Source organism: Erythrolamprus reginae, chromosome 4 (assembly GCF_031021105.1).
Source record: "Erythrolamprus reginae isolate rEryReg1 chromosome 4, rEryReg1.hap1, whole genome shotgun sequence".
Classification (NCBI taxonomy): domain Eukaryota; kingdom Metazoa; phylum Chordata; class Lepidosauria; order Squamata; family Dipsadidae; genus Erythrolamprus; species Erythrolamprus reginae.
Window position 1 is genome coordinate 64,439,359 of NC_091953.1, and position 20,146 is coordinate 64,459,504.

Below are 20,146 nucleotides of genomic sequence, written 5' to 3' on the forward strand. Positions count from 1 at the left end.
TTTCTTGAAGAGTTTGTTGGATCTGCTTTATCTGGTCTTTCATCTCGCCCATATCAGCTTTCATTTGGGCCATCTCCACTTTAAATTCTGCCAAGTCAGCTTTTATGGCTTCTCTTTGTTGTGTTGCCTCCTCCTTTATAGCTTCTCTTTGTTGTGTTGCCTCCTCCTTTATGGCCTCTCTTTGTTGAGTGGCGTCTTCTTGTGATTTGACCATGAAGTCCTTCAAAGTATTCAAAGTCTCATGTATGGTTGCAAGATTGGACTGCATTGTTTTGTCTTTGTCTTTGGCTTCCGGTTTGGCGGAGATCGCGGCGGGACGTGTCTGGCAGGGCTCTGCCAGGCGAATCCTTTCTACCCCCTCCGAAGGTCGCAATTGCGATCGGATCGGGCCCGGATGGCCCGATCCATGAACAGGGGGCTCTCCTCTGCCCGAGGACCCATCGCCAGGACTCCGGAGGCAGCGGTTCGCCCCGCAGCTTCGGAGACGGGAGAACCGCTCCTCTTTGTTTAAGAGGACCGGCCAGCGCTTTCTCCCCTCACTCAGCGGGAAGAATAAAAATCAAAGAAGTGAAAGTATAAATATCTACATCTACATTGAAAAAGAATATAGCAGAGAAAGGACCTAAGGTAAAAATTTCTATTCTGTTTCGTGTTTAAAGCCAGAAGATCATAAAAGTTCTAAGTAAAAGTTTTTTTTTTCTCCAGGGCGAAAGTGAAAGTTTTTTCTTGTTTAAACTCATCCGCAAATAACAGCCGGACCTAATTCTTTTTTTCACTTTTACTTTTCCATCTTGAACGTGAACTTTGGAACCTATAAAATAATTTTCTGACTTTGTGGCTTAACAAAATAGTTTAATTTTGACATGACTATTTAGAAAATTTTAACTGCTAAAGGAAATTCCTAGTGATGATCAGAATTTGTTGTTAATAGACTTTTAAAATCATAATGTTCTGGACTTAATTTTTGAAGCGGAGGAACACAGTCTTGCTGCCTTTTTTTTTTTTTCCTCTTCTGCTGCTCCTTTTCACAACATGAAATAACTTAATAATTATGAACCAAATGGAATCTAGAAGAGATTGAAATCACTTCTTTTTTGGATTACTTATTGTTGGATTAACCTATTTGGAATACTTGCTGAGCCTTTTGGATTATTTGCTGACACCTTTTGGATTATTTGCTGAGAATTCTTTGGTTTAACATCTGCCTGCTGCACGGAAATTAACTAGACTCCATCTTGGGATCTGTTTCTTTGTTCCTGTCTTGAATTTGGAAAATAAACTGACTTCATTTTGAACACAAGCAAGCCTTGGATTTGTTTTACTCTTTGAATTGAAATCAAATATAACTTTACCCTTTGAGATTTGGATTTTCATTTCTACTTCCTAGCAAAACTATAGGATTTATAAGAAGAACTTAAGTATATAATACTGTTATTGTGTCTTTGAATAATTATTTGTTTTTTTTCCTGATTCTTCTTTGACTTTCTTCCCTATTCTTGGACATTTCTATTACTAGAAGAAGTTTGGTTTGAACTATATGCATTGTTAATAAACCTTGGGTTCCTGCTCTATTCTAAATAGTTGAACTAAAATATTACCCTCTTTCTTTTCCTTTCTGAACAACTCTTTTTACTTCATTTTTTTCCCTTCTCCTTTTTCTTCCCTCCTCCTAAAGTTTCTCCTCCAACTCTTTTTCTTTTGTTTTCTACATATAGTTGATATTCCTTCCCTTCTTTTACTTCTTGTCTTCCTTTTACTTGAAAAGGCTAATACCTGTTCTTTTTTTTCTGTGGCACTAAATAATAATATTTCTTTTTTCTTTTCTTTCTTCTCCCTTCTTTTTTTTTTGAATTCTGTTATTAATTGAATTGCTATTGAATTGGTATAGTTATATTATAAGGGAAACAAAATACATTCAACAGATTTGGAATTTATAGTAATTTTTTTTCCTTTTCACTACATATAAAATTGAAACTAACCTCAAAATTTGAAATAGTGGATTCTAATTTGATAATGTCCCATACTTCAACCCTTGTTAAAACAACAAAAAAACAAACTACACCAACTACCCTATCTCCACAAGTGTCACCGCATTCTTCTCCCTCGCATCAAGTGTTAACCATGTCTACCAAAGACAAAGAGGTACCACTATATATAACAATGCATTTTTAGTAATATAGTTGACATTTAGTTAAAACTATTCACAATCTATTTATTTTTGATAAACAATTTAGAGTTCTGTTGGAGAACTTAGGATCTAAGGGTGTCTACTGGCCAAATCTGTTGTCCTGCCACCAGATACAAAGATTCCAATGATATTTTAATTCAATGATGACAATACATGCAGAAAGACTTCTTGTTTACAGTACATTTTTTTTATTTCAATAGAGGCAAAATGTATCCTTTTTCCATGCAAAGAACTATCATTAGTGAAAAGCAAAAGCTTGCATGTGCAAAAAATCTATATATTCAATAAAATATACCATAGAGACCTCTGGATCAGGAAATATGGCGGAATATTTTTTTGCCATTTTCAACATTTTTCATGGCACTTTCAACCAAATCCCACCCCAAAATGTTGAAAGGAGTAAAACTACCTGGCACCTTTTGCAGCTATACTTGTGGGGCTCAGAATCCACACTTCCATCTGAGTTGTCATCATTTTCTTCCGAAGAGATTCCAATTTTGCCAATAAATTCTTCTCTCTGGTGGTCATCCATTATTGCTATGTCCTGTATAGGGGATGGTTCAAATGAAATGTATTATTCAACCCAAAAGGAAGCTGATGCTACTGTAATTGCTCTGTAATGTTTTTCATAAAACCTCTGAAAAAACAGCTAACATGTTTTGTTGCCTGTTGCTAAGCTTCTCTCTGATGTTAAATGTATAGTTATCCTAGAGAAAGTAGATTATCTGGGCCATTTTTAGTCATTTTTTTAGGTCTGGTTTGGGGATGGAGACAGCATTGTTCATTCTCCTGGATGACCTGTCCCAGGTTCTGGATGAGATCATCCTTAGATCTCTTGTTCACTTTTATATTGACTGACCATCAATATCTTTTTAGACCACCTGCAAGGGAGTTGAAGCTATTTTCTTTAGTGGGAAATTCTGGGCCAATCTGTGTTGGTGGGAGAGTAAAGATTGGCTGAATAGTTCCTGATTTTTGGGATGTCTTATCTCCCCTGAATTTCAATATAAATTGGATAGGTAAATAAACAAACAAACATATATTATCAAGCTCCTGGGACATGTCATGCAATCTTTTGGTGTGTGATATCATCAATATGTTGATGATACCTAGCTGTGCATCCTCACACTGGGCCATGGGGGAGATCATGTTCTCTCTTTGCTTGGAGGCTGTCAGGGTCTAGATGGGAGAGAACAGACTGAAGTTGAACCCTACCAAGTTAGAATTTCTGCTGATACATCAGCATCCTAGTCTCCAGCAGGACTATAGCAATGTGCTCTATTTGGGCTGCAGTTGGTTCAAAATGCAGTAGTCCACATGCTTTCATATTAGGAGCACAGAACACCCAAATTTGCAGATTCTACATGGGTTGCCAACTGAAGGTGCTGATTTTGGCCTATAAAGTCCTTCCTGGTTGGGCATGTTCAGGACAGCCTTCTCCAACCCACTTCAGCCCACCCAAGCAGGGAGAAACGACTGCAAGTCTCACACTTCCAATAGGATTGGAGGCTAAAGCAAAGAGACAGTTTTTCTGTTGCAGTGTGATTATTGTATAACAGTTTTCCTATGGAGATCAGATTGACTTCCTGTTTGTTGGTTTTTATAAGCTTCTAAAAACAACTTTTGAGAGGAACCTTCTCCCAATTTTCAATTTCATCTGTCGTTAAACTGTTCAGGCAATGGCAATTCAAGCATTCTCACTTTCAATGTTTCCTCAGTATTTCTGAGGAACTTCTTCCTCCTGCTGAGCTTCAGCCTGGCATAAAACTATTACCCACAGCTAAATATTGTACCTTAAAATGAACATGAATATGATCTCTCAGAACATCGACTCTGAAAAATTTACGGCCACAAATCTCACACGTATATTTCTTATCTCCGTGGGTCAAAAGGTGCTTATTCATATTACTCCTGCACGAAAAATTCTGGAGGCAAAAAATATTGATCAAAATTATTCACTTCTTCTCAATTCATTTCAATTGTTTCATTTATAAATTGTTACCTAAAATTCAGCAGAATTGATTTAATAAAATCCATCTCCTTATTTATCTTAAATACAATAAAAAGACCAATAACTCTAAAACATACAATAGTGGGTTTTATCAAAGCAAGCTTAGAAACCATTGGGATCTGATGGAGAAACAGATCTAAGATTAATCTCAGGAAGATGGGAGTGGCTTTGGAAACAATGATGGAGATAGTCTAAATCAGGGGTTTGCAACACTCAAAGAGCCATTTGGACCAGTTTCCCACAGGAAAGAAAGTACCGGAAGCCACAAAACCTAGGTGAGCATGGCCAACTCAACATCACTCACTCCCACCCAGTCACATGACCCCTCCCTCTAGCCATGCCACACTAGGTTTTGTGGCTCCAGGTATTTTCTTTTAAACAGGTTTCTCTCTCTCTCCCCCCCCCTTTCTTTCTTTCTTTCTTTCTTTCTTTCTCTGCCTCTTTCTCTTCTTCATCTTTTCCCCCGTCCCACATCTCTCTCTTCTTTCTCCCTCTCTCTTTCCCATCTGTCTCTCATCTCCCTACCTCTCTCTCATCTTTCTCTTTCTCCCTTTCTCCCCCCCTCTCTTGTGTGTGTGTGCGCGCGCGCGCACATGTTCTCTCTTAAACCATTTCCAAAAAACGTTTAGAGTTGGGATTTTGTTTTGTTTTTGCTGATACTATTCTTTCTTCTTTGGGTGCTTTTTACCATACGATTTAAATCAAGAATCATTTCAAGAGCCACGGCTCATCCTCCACCTGCTCTCCCTGTGTCCTTCAGACGGGGGTTGCAGGCGAGGATGGTGCGTGGGAATCCCCTGCAGGAACAGCCCCCTGGTGCACCTGCCTCTCACTTGCTCTCTCTCCAAGGAACACAACAGAGCTACAAGTCCCAGGTAGGGCGCGCATCTTTTGCCTCTCCCCACTCCACCTCGCCTGCCACTCCCAAATTGAGCCCCACCATGAGACACACGCCCTACCTGGGACTTGTAGTTCCATCGTGTTCCTTGGTGTTGTGTTCACTGACCCTCCTTCGCCTCCAGCTCTTGAGTGAAGCAAGAGGGGGAAGAAACCCTCCTGAACAGCAGCAGGACACAAGCTTTGGCAGTATATTTTTTTTATATACATTTATATTTTTATTAGATTTGTATGCTGCCCCTCTCCGAAGACTCGGGGCGGCTCACAACAACAACAATACAATATACAGAGTACAAATCCAATATAAATTAAAAACGAAATTTAAAACCCATAAATATTAAAAGCTATCATTACTGCACAATCATACCATTCTCATGTATTACAGTCAGGAAAAAAGGTGGTAGTGGGGGGAAGAGATAATTATTCCCCTCATGCCTGGCGACATAGATAGGTCTTCAACATCTTGCGGAATGCGGGAAGAGTAGGGGCAATTCGAATCTCCGTGGGAAGTTGGTTCCAGAGGGCTGGGGCCGCCACAGAGAAGGCCCTTCCCCAGGATCCCACCAGATGGCATTGTTTAGTCGACGGGACCCGGAGAAGGCCAACTATGTGGGACCTGATTGGCCGCTGGGATTCGTGTGGCAGAAGGCGTGCTGCAGTTTGTGCATGTAACAGCACAACAAGTCTTGCAAAGTCCTGCTCCACGAGGCAGTGCCCCCTGCCCCGATAATAAGGCCAGGGTCATATTTGGGGGTTCAAAAAATACAAGGCCCTGTCTTATTTTCAGGGAAACACAGTACTGAATCGGTGCAACAAAGCTATTGTACTCCCTTGCGTGACCATATCTTTAAAATCCATGCACACAGACACATTATGGTCAATGGGAAATCCTACCTTTCCACACACTGGGCATCTGGAAGGCTCTTTCTTGTAGCGAACCATATTCTCTGCATTGTGCTCGAATTCCTCTCTTTTTACACGTCTCACTCCTTAAGGTAACAATTCCCATCAAGAGAAGAACACAGAACCATGATTTCTACAACAGCCTATATATTACTAATGTGATCCAAACATTAAAAAGCATAACAATAACAAAATATGCACTCCACATAATTGATTAGCTGTGCTGTTTCTCTGTGCATGGATTGGACTGAGAAATAAAGCCTTACACAATACTATATGCTCAAATGACATGGTTTAATTATTGTCTGTCACACACAATTCTGACTCTATTCATTGAAGTGCACTGGTTCAATTCCTATAGAACTTCCTTGCTCAGCAGAAGCTATTAGCTTCCTGATTTGAACACAACTTCCAGCAGCTTTATCCAATGAAGCCAGTGGTAAGAGATGCTACAAACTGCAGTTCTTCATTTGCCCACCATGATCTGGATTGTCATTTTTCGATATATTAGAACAACAAATTACTTACACAATTGCTCATGTACTGAAAAACACTTTTGGCTAAAGCAAGGATTAAACCTTTATTATAGAAGCTAAAATAGTACTAAATCCTTAAATCATTCTGAAAAGTTATTATCAGATTTTCTCTTTTTTTCCCCTTTTGGTTATAATTTTCAGAATAAGTAGAACATAATAATATAAGCTTTCACTCAGGAGAACAAATTGTAAAGAATATGTTGAAAACAGGGGTTATGTTCGTAACACATCCTTTTAAAGTACAACTTTAATTGGTTTATTCCAAACACTGATTTCAGCAGGAAAGTAGCTACCTTCTGACTTAATTTCACACACTTGTTATACAGCGATACAAAAAACGATGTTGGGAATTTTCCAGGGTCTGGCAATGACTCAAGCATGGGAGAACACAGTGTGATTCCCCAAGATACACCCAGAATGGCCTTAGAAATAATGGATAGCAGAAACAAAACAGTGCCTTGTAATAAGCATGTTGCTCCTTCCTGTTAACATTCAAGAAATTATTACACTATGGTTTTAAGAAAAGAAAAAAAGTTGTTACCAGATATCTAAAATGTATTTTAGTTGCCTAAAATTAATAATTTCAAATTATGAAATTTTCATAGCATAAGCTTTCGTGAAATTGATTAACTGGACTACAATCTAGTCCATAAAATCCTTGTTTTACTAAGATGGCTAGTTCCTTTGAAGCTAATGTGTCTTTCCCTCTAAGAATTTGTAAGGAAAAAAAAAATTATATATGACTGGGGTGATGAAAACCAGGGATGAAATGCAGTCGGTTCTAACCGGCTCGCAAGGGCTGGTAGGGCCGACTGTACAAAGCCCAACCCACCCTCGCTGTCATGATGTCCCTTTTTTGGGATGGTTTTCATGTTCTGTTGCTTGCGCAGATGACAGCGTGTGCGAGCTAAGGGAACATTTGTGAGCCAGAAGGGAAGGGAAGTGGATTTCACTTGATGAAAACATGTGTGGTTTTATTATGCAAATGTTGGAACACACATGCTAACATCAGCTGTCATGATACAAATGTGTAAACATAACATATGTTGTGGTTAGCTCTAGCCCAGCTCCTGCCCCAAGGCTGTGCATGTGGGGGAGACATCCACATGCTGCAGGCCTGTTTTGCTCCCGGTGGAATCTGCTGATGAAGGCTCCTCTGACCAAGAAGACATGAGTGACAGGGAGGAGGAGAGTATGGCAGACAGCTCAGAAGGAGATCAATTATCTAGCTTATCCTTGGATTTGGAACAAGAGTTAATGATACAGCCATGCATGCGGAGAGCGATGCATAGGCAGCAACAACTGAGAGATTATTACCAAAGAAAATGAGGCCACCTGTGGTTGGGTGGGGCTGTGGTAATTAGTGAGGCTGCTATAAATAGCAGCTTGTGGGTTTGGCCATTGTGGAGGATTATCTGATCACTGTGTTTCGTGCCTGCCTTGCTGACTTAAACCTTTGTGTGCTGATTTTTCCCTGCTTTGAAACTAAACCAGAGCAAAGTGTGTTTCACTTTGTGAAAGGTCTGTGAATTGCCTCACAGCTGCAAGCTAAGTATCTCAGAACTGATAAGGGACTTGTACAAATTACCAGTTTGTTTGGAGATGAGTGCTCTTTGCTATACAAAAAGAGTGCTTAGTTTATTTGAATTTTCATTATAAAGAATAATGTTTTGAATTTTCAAGCGTGTGTGTGTCTGAAATTTGTATCCGTGAATTTTCGGGAGGATTCTACCAGAGAGCTCGACAGAACAACATCTGCTGAGAATATCCATGTTTTATTTCAGCATCATCACTATACGTATTAAAGAATCAATAGGAAGGAACACATGGGATTACAAACAAAATTAAGTTTGGATTCTTCCAATATAAACAAAAATAAAAAACCTTCTTAAGTTCAATCACAGGTAATAAATTATAATATCAAAGAGATTTTGTGAACAAACTTTAAGCTCAAATAATAAATAAGTAACTTGGATAATAGCATTAGAAAATAGCTATCCTTGAATGGTTTACATAGTCTTTTACAGTACAACATCACTACATCAAGAACTACCAATCTTTTGAGTAGTTGTCAACCCAATTAACAACTTGAGTATTGAAAGTCCCAATCACAGACAAACACAAGGTCCAAGAAGACATTAATCACAAATGTACTTACCTTCCAGATGGCGCCTCTGATGATCTAACATCACATCCTTTCGGTAGAACAGTTTATTGCAAATCTCACAGGCAAATTTTTTGTCCCCGTGTTTCTTTTTATGTTTTGAAAGATTACTGTTTGTAGAAAAGAACCTGAAACACATCTCACACTGAAATGTCTTATCATCTGAAAGAAAAGGAGATGAATGATTCTAAATCTAAGTCTACGGAGAGGGGCAGCATACAAATCTAATAAATAAATAAACAAACAAACAAACAAATAAATAAATGTAATTTATATGATTTTTAAGAATCACAAAGGATTGTCCTTGACTTACAACCACAATTGAGCCCAAAATTTCTGTTAACTGATACAGTTGTTAAGTGCGTTTTGTCCCATTTTATAACCTTTCGTGCCATAGTTGTTAAAGAGAATCACTGTACTTCCAAAGTTGGTCAAATGGTTAAGTGAATCTGGCTTCCCTGTTGACTTTGCTTGTCAGGAGATTGCAAAAGGTGATCCCATGGCCCTGGGACACTGCAACCGTCATAACATGAGTCAGCTGCCAAGTATCTGAATTTTGATCATGTGACCCTGGGGATTCTGCAATGGTCATAAATGTGAAACATGGCCATCAGTCACTTTTAGTGCTGTTGTAACTTTGAATGGTCATTAAATAAACTATTGTAAGTCAAGCACTACCTATACACATCTACAGGAGCAATTTCTAAAACAGAGAAAGCAGCTTTCTCTGTCTTATGCTATAAAACAACCAAATTCAAAGTGATTAATCATATTGTGAATTTTTAATATGAAACAAAACAACTCAACTTATAATTAAGCTGGTAAAAAAAGACCAATCTGTAGATTATTCACATTTTAGCTGGCTATGTAAATTATGACACGCAAGTTTGTTAGTTAACAAACACTTCTTGTGATGTCTTCATTGGAGATTCCTCTTCAAAGGGCAGCTCAAGGGAGGATGAACTCATTCCTGGTACTGCCAGGAACTGAGTTGATTGATGATTCTGAACCGCCACTAAAAGAGATGGGGGAAAGCTTGCTGTGGCAGATAGTCAATCGAAGAGGAGGAGGAACTGCCTTCTGCACTCATCCAAAAACATGCAGGGCAGAGAAAAAGCAGGAGCAAAGGAGGTCAGCCAAACTACTTGAGAGGAGAAGCCCCGTCCCTCTTGATGAGTTATACCAAAAAGCTGGCTATCAAAGCACAAAGCATTGCTGGGAACAACGTGTTGGTTTTCTAGCTGTCTGTTTGATTGTCATGATTCCTGCTTCACCATGGATTGACACGGTCTTTGGAATAATGACTTGGAGACTCTGAATCTTTCTTGCCAAGTGAGCTCTCAAATGTGGATTTAAGTTTTGCTTGGTGGATTTAAGTTTGTTTGGTGGAGTTATTTGTCTGAGCAAGTTTCAAGTGCTTAATGGACCATTGGGCCATTGCTCTGTGGACTAATCTTTGCCTGCTTGTGGCTGGGCTTAATTGGGACAATTCTGAGTCTTTATGCTGGGGAAAATTTATAAACTCACCCAAACCACAGTAAGGTGTGTGTGTGTGTGTGTGTGTGTGTGTGTGTGTGTGTGTGTGTTTGAATGGGGCAGCACACTTGTTCAGCAAGCACTGAAATTTATGCAGCATTGAAATTTATGCAGCATTGAATGAGTGGTGGTTTTGACTAGGCCTCAAAGTTCTGGTTATCCCAGTACAACCACAGTCACAAGATCATAATGTGGGTGCTTGGCAACCAGCTTGCATTTATAACAGTTCTACCTTCCCTGCTGGCTTCCTACAAACAAAGTCAATGGGAAACCAGAAGGGAAAGTTGCAAATGGATTTGGTAAGTCTCCCCCTCCCCATAAGGAAGTGCTCACTAAATGAGCCATGATCCTCACTCATGAATAGTAACAGGGATTGCAAGGATTCCCATCGTTAAACAATGCAATCATGTGACACTGCACTTTATGACTACATTGCTTAGGTGACAATTGTCATTGTAATTCAAGGACTATCTGTACCTACTTTTCTTTCCTTTTTTTGTAATTTTTTTGTTATTTTTCACCAAATTTACATCCATATTTTTTCACCAAATTTATATACCACAATATCAACATGTTACACACTTATACATTTTTCCAATATATCATAAACAAATATCCTAAATTTGCACCGTTTACACTTTTATCTCCCATCTGTTTTCCTTCTATATTTCGCTCCCTCTGTACTTACTTTTCAATTTTCTTTGTCTTTTCTTATCACAGAATTAAAACCCATTACCATTTCATATAAATCAGAGTTACCTGACTGTTATCCTACCTGTCCTGCAGTTGTGGAATTCTAATGCGCTTTCTATCCGAAAAGCTTTTTCGCATGTACCACATCTGTATCTATATTCATTGTTAACCTAGAGGAGGCACAAAAAGTATGAAGTAATTTATTCTTTTAAAATGCAGGTCATCCTCAACTTACAACCACAATTGACCCCCAAATTTCCATTGTTAAGTGACACATTTATTGAATTTTGCCTCTTGCCACAGTTGCTAGATGAATCACTGCAGTTCGTAAGTTAGTAACCCGTTTGTTAATTGAATTTGGCTTCCCTGTTGACTTTGCTTGTCAGGTCACAAAAGGTATTCACATGGGCTAGGGATACAGCAACGGTCATAAATATGAACCAGTTGCTGAGCAACTGAATTTTGATCACATGATCGTGAGGATACTGCAAAGGTCAAAGTGTGAAAAATGGTCATAGGTCACTTTTTTCAGTGCCGTTGTAATGTTGAATTGTCACTAAGTGAACTGTTGTAAGTCAAGGACTTCTTGTACTGGTTTTTAATTTGTTTCCATAAAAATCTTTGCCTAAAAATAACCTTAAGGAAAATTAGACACCTTTAAATCAGAAATAAACCTTGCACAAAGATTTTTGAGGCTCTTTTGTAACAGTAAAGGTCCTAGATTTATATAGTGGCAAAACAACTATGCCTATAGTCCAGTGTTTCCCAACCTTGGCCACTTGAAGATATTTGGACTTCAACTCCCAGAATTCACCAGCCAGCATTCGCTGGCTGGGGAATTCTGGGAGTTGAAGTCCAAATATCTTCAAGTGGCCAAGGTTGGGAAACACTGCTATAGTCGATGGCAGGGGTCTCCAACCTTGGCAACTTTAAGCTGGTGGACTTCAGCTCCCAGAATTCCCCAGCCAGCTTTGCTTGGGAATTCTGGGAGTCGAAGTCCGCCAGGCTTAAAGTTCCCAAGGTTGGAAACTCCTGGTTCCTGGGTCCCTGGAAGGATTTCAAAGCTGGATGATAAAATGGAACTCCCTGTCAAGAGAGTGAGAGTGAATAGCAGAGAGGAAGGGCCATCTACATAAGCCTCCCATAGGCAATAATAAGAGTAGGTTGCTTCTCTACCGCTAGGACTTTAGAGAGAGAAAAAGAGAGGCTCTGGTTAAGTCATGGCAGGTGAAGAGTGAGGCCAAACAAGCCATATTGGCTGCCGAAAGAAGCACACAACATATAACACCCTTGCTCTGCAAATTGGTCATTACTTATAAAGCCATACATGGCATAGGCCAGGTTGCCTAAGAACCAGTTTCGCCCCATCCCATCATCCTGACCCATGTTTTCAGGCAGGGAAGGGCAGGCTACACATCAGTCAAAGAATTTCGACTGGAGAGGTCAAGGAAGAGGCCCTTTCCTGCTGATGTCCCTGTATTGTGAAACATGTTACCCTCGGAGGTAAGGAAAGCCCCCCCCCCCCTCCAATCTTCTGGCCTCCCACAAAGGGGCCAAAACCTGGTTGGGTAGCCCTACATGGGGGATACATGAATCCATGGGGTTGCTGGCCCCATGAGAAACACCCCCACCCCCCGAGCTGTATTAACCTTAATCCACCTTAGAATTTTTCACCTCTTGAAATTTTTATGTTTTACAATTTTTTAAAAAAAGTCTTAAATTATTCTGATTTTAATGGTTGACTTCGATTATATTGTAAATTGCCCACAGTCTTTCTCTGAGGGAGATGGGCGATTAAGAATATGAAAAACAAACACATACATTTTATTTCCCTTTCACTAAGAGCAACAAGAAACACTGTTGTAAAATGTTTCAAAAAAAGAATAGTTTTAAAAGAACTGCGATTTTTTTGCCAGCATGGAAAAGGGATTATTTTTTGCAATTTATCCTCTGTCTTGACTTTATATGAAATTGACCAATGTCTATGAGTTTCTGTTCCATATATGAAGAAGTACCATACTAACCTCGTTCCTACTGTGTTTGTATGAAACATGTTGCTTCAAACTCTCTTTTCGACTAAAAAGCTTACCACATTCGTCACATTTGAATAGTTTGTCACCTAAAGGACCAATTAAAAACACTCATTATTTTTAGAAAGCTGGAAAATTTAAGAAAAGTTAATAATGCTTAAACCAAAAATTATGAAACGGTTAGGCTCAACAGAGCAAATCAACTTGGGCTCACATGCCTTCCAAAATTTAGCCGTCTATATTTAGCCAGAATATATTTAGCCTGGTGAAACTCAAATACTTTGGCCACCTAATGAGAAGGAAGGAGTCACTGGAGAACAGCCTAATGCTAAGAAAGAAGAAGGGGGAGACAGAGAATGAGGTGGCTGGATGGAGTCACTGAAGCAGTCGGTGTCAGCTTAAATGGACTCCAGAGGATGCTAGAAGACAGGAAGGCCTGGAGGAACATTGTCCATGGGGTCGCGATATGTCAGACACGACATCGCAACGAACAACATCATTTAACCCTGAGATTAGAGAGCCTTTAATTATGAACAGATTGTGCTTTTGTAAACTGCTTTAAAAATCCGATTGTTGGTGGTATATTCCTAATTACTTAAAGGATCAGAAATTGAGGATTGCTGAAATTTATTTATTTATTGGATTTGTATGCCGCCCCTCTCCGGAGACTCGGGGCGGCTAACAGTGACAATAAAACAGTGTACAATAGTAATTTGGTATTAGAAATGATTAAAAATCCATTAATATAAAAATCAAACATACATACATACCTACCATGCATAGAATTGTAAAGGCCTAGGGGGAAAGAGGATCTCAATTCCCCCATGCCTGGCGGCAGAGGTGGGTTTTAAGTTGTTTACGAAAGGCAAGGAGGGTGGGGGCCGTTCTAATCTCTGGGGGGAGTTGGTTCCAGAGGGCCGGGGCCGCCACAGAGAAGGCTCTTCCCCTGGGTCCCGCCAGGCGACATTGCTTAGTTGACGGGACCCGGAGAAGACCCACTCTGTGGGACCTAACCTAATTAGAAAATCCATACAGGCCCTGCAAATTCCTTTGCCCGATGTCTCTGTAACGAACAAGAACTCCTCCTGGGAGTTGACCAATTATTTTACCGTCCCTTTATCCTAAGCCATGGATGCAGGCAGTTGGTCTAATTTAATTATTGCTTCAGCTTCCGAATGTTCTCTGCCTTTTGTATACTGGATTAAAGATTTTTCTTCCACCAATAATTAGCTCTGTAAAAGAAGAATCCAGCTAAATTGAAATTTACCGTGAGAGCGGATGTGCCGGCTGAGATTGCTACTATTTTGGAACATTTTACTGCAGATACTACACTGATACACCCTCTTGTGTTCCCCAAGCTGCTTGATCAGCTTCCGTCGAATCCCGTGTCGGCTGGAAAGGATTAAACTCCTCTTAAGGGACACAGAGCTCTGATGGTGAGGAAACCTAACAGATTAGAAAGAAAGCAATAATGAATAAAAATATATATAAATAAATAAAAACCAGCATATATTGGCACGCCTTGCTGACCAGAACTAGATTTTCATTCCCAATACATCTACAGGGAGCCATACTGAGAGAAGCTATTAGGTCTCCCTGTGGATATCCTTTCATCATAAATGTAATTTGATATTTATATAAGCAGATTGCCAATTTACAGGTAGTCCTCGATGTACAACAATTCATTTAGTGTTTCACTATCTCCATGGGTCACATGATCAAAATTCAGAGGCTTGGCAACTGACTCATATTTATGACATGTCCTGGGATCATGTTAACATCTTTTCCAATCTTCTGGCAAGCAAAGTCAGTGGGGATTCACTTAACAGCCATGTTCCTAACTTAAGAACTGCGGTGAGTCCTGCAACAACTATGGCAATAAAAGTTATAAAATGGGAGAAAACTCACTTAACAAATGTCTTACTTAGCAACAGAAATAGTGGGCTAAATTGTGGTCATAAATGAAGGACTAGAGGTATTCACTGTCAGTATGCCAATTTATTCATTGTCATTATCGGTAACAAGATATTTATTCATTTCCATGTTCTACTATATTTAGCATGGTAAGATCTTTTTTCCAATAAGCATGTACAGTGATACCTTGTGTTACAAACTTAATTGGTTCCGGGATGAGGTTCTTAAGGTGAAAAGTTTGTAAGACGAAACAATGTTTCCCATAGGAATCAATGGAAAAGCAATTAAACTTCAAACTTCACCCCTTTTGCCAGCTGAAGCGCCCGTTTTTGTGCTGCTGGGATTCCCCTGAGGTTCCTTTCCATAGGAAACCCCACCTCTGGACTTCTGTGTTTTTGCGATGCTGCAGAGGAATCCCAGCAGAGGAATCCCAGCATCGCAAAAATGAGCGCTTCGCTGGCAACGGAAGTCTGGAGGTGGGGTTTACCAGCAAAGGGAGCATCAGTGAAATCGCAGCATCACAAAAACACCGAAGTCCTCGAAACCCCACCTCCGGACCTCTGTGTTTTTGCGATGCTGCGATTTCACTGAGGCTCCCCTTGCTGGGAAACCCCACCTCCGGATTTCCGTTGCCAGTGAAGCACCCGTTTTTGTGCTGCTGGGATTCCCCTGAAGCAACACAAAAACACGAAAGTCCAGAGGTGGTGTTTCCCATGGAGGGGAGCCTCAGGGGAATCCCAGCAGTGCAAAAACGGGTGCTTCGCTGGCAACGGAAGTGTGGAGGCGGGGTATCCCAGTGGCGGCAGTGGGTTTGTAAGGTGAAAATAGTTTGTAAGAAGAGGCAAAAAAATCTTAAACCCCAGGTTTGTATCTCGAAAAGTTTGTATGACGAGGCGTTTGCAAGACGAGGTATCGCTGTACTCCACTTCACAACCATCATAAGTGATCAATACCTAACAGAGTTATCATAAGAAAGCAGGACTTTTTTCTTCGCAGGGAAAGCTTACTTTGATAATGAACTCATGTTGTTTGCAGTACTGGGTAGCTTTGCTAACATCAGCTCCATAATTTGATCTTCTGCTGCTGAAGGAATCGCTGTGTCATCGGGTGGTACCTCAGTGATAATTTCAGCCACATGGTCCACTGAGTTCGCTGCCACCAAGAAAAACAATCAATGAATTATGAATAAAATAAATATACTATTTAAAAAAAACCTGATTGCATTTGTTCGTCTATACCCAAGTTAACTCAAAGCTGATTCACATACCATATTTTTGGAGTATAAATCGTACCTTTTTCCTTTATAAAAAAGGCTGAAAATTTGGGTGCATCTTATATTCTAAATGTAGCTTCCCCCACCCCAATATTTTTTTCAGCCCTAACTAGGTGCTAACGATCTTCCCAGCTCTTACCATGCAGGCTCTTTCAAAGAAGTTACTCTCTGTAAAGATTGTTTTTCCAGCCCTAAGTCTTTGCAGGTTTTTAAAAATTGCTTTACTTGCTCTGAATTTGTTTCTTTCCAGCCCTAACAAGGTGCTAACAATGTTCCCAGCTCTTACCGGCTTGCAAGCTCTTTCATTGTTACTCTCTCCGAATAAGGCTTTTTAAAGCCCTAACCAGGGATAAAATAATGTGCTGAAACTGACCAGATTAAGGATGCTAGCCAGATGAATACCTCATAGACAGATTTCATCCCCTTATTTTCCTCCCCTAAGGTGTGTCTTGTACTTTGAAAAATACAATATCTGTTTACTCAGAAAATAAGTAAAAGCATGATTATAATCTTAATGTTATTTTGTCTATTGTACATAGTGGCATTTTGTAACTGATATACAGATAAGACCATTATTCAAATAGAAATGTAGGGACTGCTTTTAATAATGTGTAATCTGGCTGTACATTATAACAGGCCATTAATTACTCACATTCCATTTCTTTCTTTCTTTCTTTCTTTCTTTCTTTATTTATTTATTTATTTATTTATTTTGTATGCTGCCCCTCTCTGCAGACTCGGGGCGGCTCACTTTAACATTTATAGTAAATATGCTACAATAAGGTGCAACACAAAGCCATTTTTAGGGTATTTATTTATTTATTTATTCATTCATTCATTCATTCATTCATTCATTTATTTGATTTGTATGCCGCCCCTCTCCGCAGACTCGGGGCGGCTAACAACAATAGTAAAACAACATGTAACAATCCAATTCAATGAAACAGCTAAAAACCCTTATTATAAAAAAACCAAACATACACACAAACATACCATGCATAACTTGTAATGGCCATGGGGAAGGAATATCTTAACTCTCCCATGCCTGGCGACAAAGGTGGGTCTTGAGTAATTTGCGAAAGACAAGGAGGGTGGGGGCCATTCTAATCTCTGTGGGGAGTTGATTCCAGAGGGCTGGGGCCACCACAGAGAAGGCTCTTCCCCTGGGGCCCGCCAAACGACATTGTTTAGTCGACGGGACCCGGAGAAAGCCAACTTTGTGGGACCTTATCGGCCGCTGGGATTCGTGCGGTAGAAGGCGGTTCTGGATGTATTCTGCCCCAATGCCATGTAGGGCTTTAAAGGTCATTACCAACACTTTGAATTGTGACCGGAAACCGATCGGCAGCCAGTGCAGGCCGCGGAGTCTTGCAGACACGTGGGCAAATCTAGGAAGCCCTACGATGGCTCTCGCGGCCGCATTCTGCACGATCTGAAGTTTCCGAACACTTTTCAGAGGTAGCCCCATGTAGAGAGCATTGCATTTTTGTTAGTTAAGTTATCTATTCAATAATTATATATTACACAGTCAAAAAGGTGAACAAATTATCACATCGTATCGCAATGTTTTGTGCGTGTGTGTGTCCCTTTGTGCAAATTCACTTCCGCACATGCTCAGGTGGTTTCAGACCGAAACACAGCTGATGAGCTGCTCAGCTGTGATTTGTGAGAAGAAATAAAGGTCAGTATTAACCCGTGGACAGAAGACGAAGAGAAGCCATCCAAACACTGAAAAAAATGCCAAAAATTACCAAAAAAAGAGATAGTGGCGCACACAGAACACAGATCCCTGGTGTCATCTTCATGTCACTAGCAGGTCACTAACGGTTCTGGCAGTATGGTCCAAAGTAGAAGGAACCCACCCCTGATCTACAACCATTAGGCTACATATTGCTCCAAGTTATAATGACACTGCACGACTTTTACCAAGTGCCCCATGGTCATGTGGAAGCCAGCAGGGAAGATCACAAGCTGCTGGGACGACTCTCCCTCTTCTACACACTTCCCTCTGCCCTTTTGCATTTGGCCCAGCTACTCACTCACCCAAGTGCCTCTCTTTGACTGTCTCCTGGATCTTCATGCATTGCCTCGTTTCCTGACACTGCCTTTCCCATGAGTTTCCTAATGCAATTACATCATACGGTGGAAGATGAAGCTCTCCATGCCCCACTCCTTTACTAATCCCTTGCCATTCTAGGATAGAAACATAGAAACATAGAAGACTGACGGCAGAAAAAGACCTCATGGTCCATCTAGTCTGCCCTTATACTATTTCCTGTATTTTATCTTACAATGGATATATGTTTATCCCAGGCATGTTTAAATTCAGTTACTGTGGATTTACCAACCACGTCTGCTGGAAGTTTGTTCCAAGGATCTACTCCTCTTTCAGTGAAATAATATTTTCTCACGTTGCTTTTGATCTTTCCCCCAACTAACTTCAGATTGTGTCCCCTTGTTCTTGTGTTCACTTTTCTATTAAAAACACTTCCCTCCTGAACCTTATTTAACCCTTTAACATATTTAAATGTTTCGATCATGTCCCCCCTTTTCCTTCTGTCCTCCAGACTATACAGATTGAGTTCATTAAGTCTTTCCTGATACGTTTTATGCTTAAGACCTTCCACCATTCTTGTAGCCCGTCTTTGGACCCGTTCAAATTTGTCAATATCTTTTTGTAGGTGAGTTCTCCAGAACTGAACACAGTATTCCAAATGTGGTCTCACCAGCGCTCTATATAAGGGGATCACAATCTCCCTCTTCCTGCTTGTTATACCGCTAGCTATGCAGCCAAGCATCCTACTTGCTTTTCCTACTGCCCGACCACACTGCTTACCCATTTTGAGACTGTCAGAAATCACTACACCTAAATCCTTCTCTTCTGAAGTTTTTGCTAACACGGAACTGCCAATGCAATACTCAGATTGAGGATTCCTTTTCCCCAAGTGCATTATTTTACATTTGGAAACATTAAACTGCAGTTTCCATTGCTATTATTGAAGGGATAATTATTTCATTATTACTGTATCAAACATAAAGTATGGAGATTACTTTTAACGATTTCCTAGTCTCACCAGGAGAATCTTTATCATCCACAATCACAAGAGGTGCTTCTAGTTTCGCTCCTTTGGCTTTCCTGCCCCGTCGAGTTTTTTTCTTCATATTCACTTGGGAATTGGCACTTTCACAGATAGTGATGGGTTGATCAGTATGGGTAACTTCCAGAGCCTTCTCTAGATGGACATCATTTTGATTGCTCTGTGGAACCGTTTTAGCTTGCTCCAAATGACCCTGCTCATGTTCTACAAGGAAAAAGCAGTAAGAATCACAGTTGAACTTTAGAAACAACTAAGAATCTATATTTTAATGTCCACCTCTGAAGTCAACAGTACAGTGGTACCTCATGATACGAACCCGTCGTACGAACAACCCAAGATACGAACCCGGGGTTCAGAAAATTTTTGCCTCTTCTTACGAACTTTTTTCTTCTTATGAACCCGCTGCCGCCGCCGAGAAGCCCCGCCACCCGGCTGTTACCTTTTAAAACAGCCGGGGGGCTTCTCAGCGGCCTCCCGAACACCCAACACGGAAGTTCGGGTTTGGCGTTCAGGTTCAGGAGGACGCCGGAAAGCCCCCCGGCTGTTTTAAAAGGTGACAGCCGGGCGACGGGGCTTCCCAGCAGCCTCCTGAACCCGAACTTTTGCCGAACTTCTGGGTTCGGTGTTTGGGAGGCCGCTGGGAAGCCCCGCCGCCCGGCTGTCACCTTTTAAAACAGCCGGGGGGCTTCTCGGCGGCCTCCAGAATGCCGAACCCGGAAGTTCGGGTTTGGCGTTCGGGTTCAGGAGGACGCCGGGAAGCACCCCCAGCTGTTTCAAAAGGTGACAGCCGGGCGGCGGCGTTTTTTTGCGTTGTTTTTTTTTCGTTGCACGGATTAATAGATTTTACATTGTTTCCTATGGGAAACAATGTTTCGTCTTAGGAACTTTTCATCTTACGAACCT

At 40.6% G+C, this 20,146-nt stretch overlaps 1 protein-coding gene across 3 annotated transcripts in view; it reads right to left on the reverse strand.

Annotated features, from left to right (window-relative positions):
* PRDM15 (PR/SET domain 15) overlaps positions 1-20,146 on the reverse strand; it is a 57,095-nt gene that overhangs the window by 20,591 nt on the left and 16,358 nt on the right. For all 3 annotated transcript variants that reach the window (XM_070750459.1, XM_070750460.1, XM_070750461.1), the window contains exons 7-15: positions 19,220-19,447; positions 15,880-16,024; positions 14,226-14,404; positions 12,953-13,047; positions 11,011-11,098; positions 8,694-8,861; positions 5,991-6,085; positions 3,982-4,113; positions 2,598-2,732 (exon numbers count right to left, since the gene is read on the reverse strand). In XM_070750459.1, the coding sequence (XP_070606560.1) occupies positions 2,598-2,732; positions 3,982-4,113; positions 5,991-6,085; positions 8,694-8,861; positions 11,011-11,098; positions 12,953-13,047; positions 14,226-14,404; positions 15,880-16,024; positions 19,220-19,447 (1,265 nt within the window). The remainder of the gene's footprint in view (positions 1-2,597; positions 2,733-3,981; positions 4,114-5,990; positions 6,086-8,693; positions 8,862-11,010; positions 11,099-12,952; positions 13,048-14,225; positions 14,405-15,879; positions 16,025-19,219; positions 19,448-20,146) is intronic.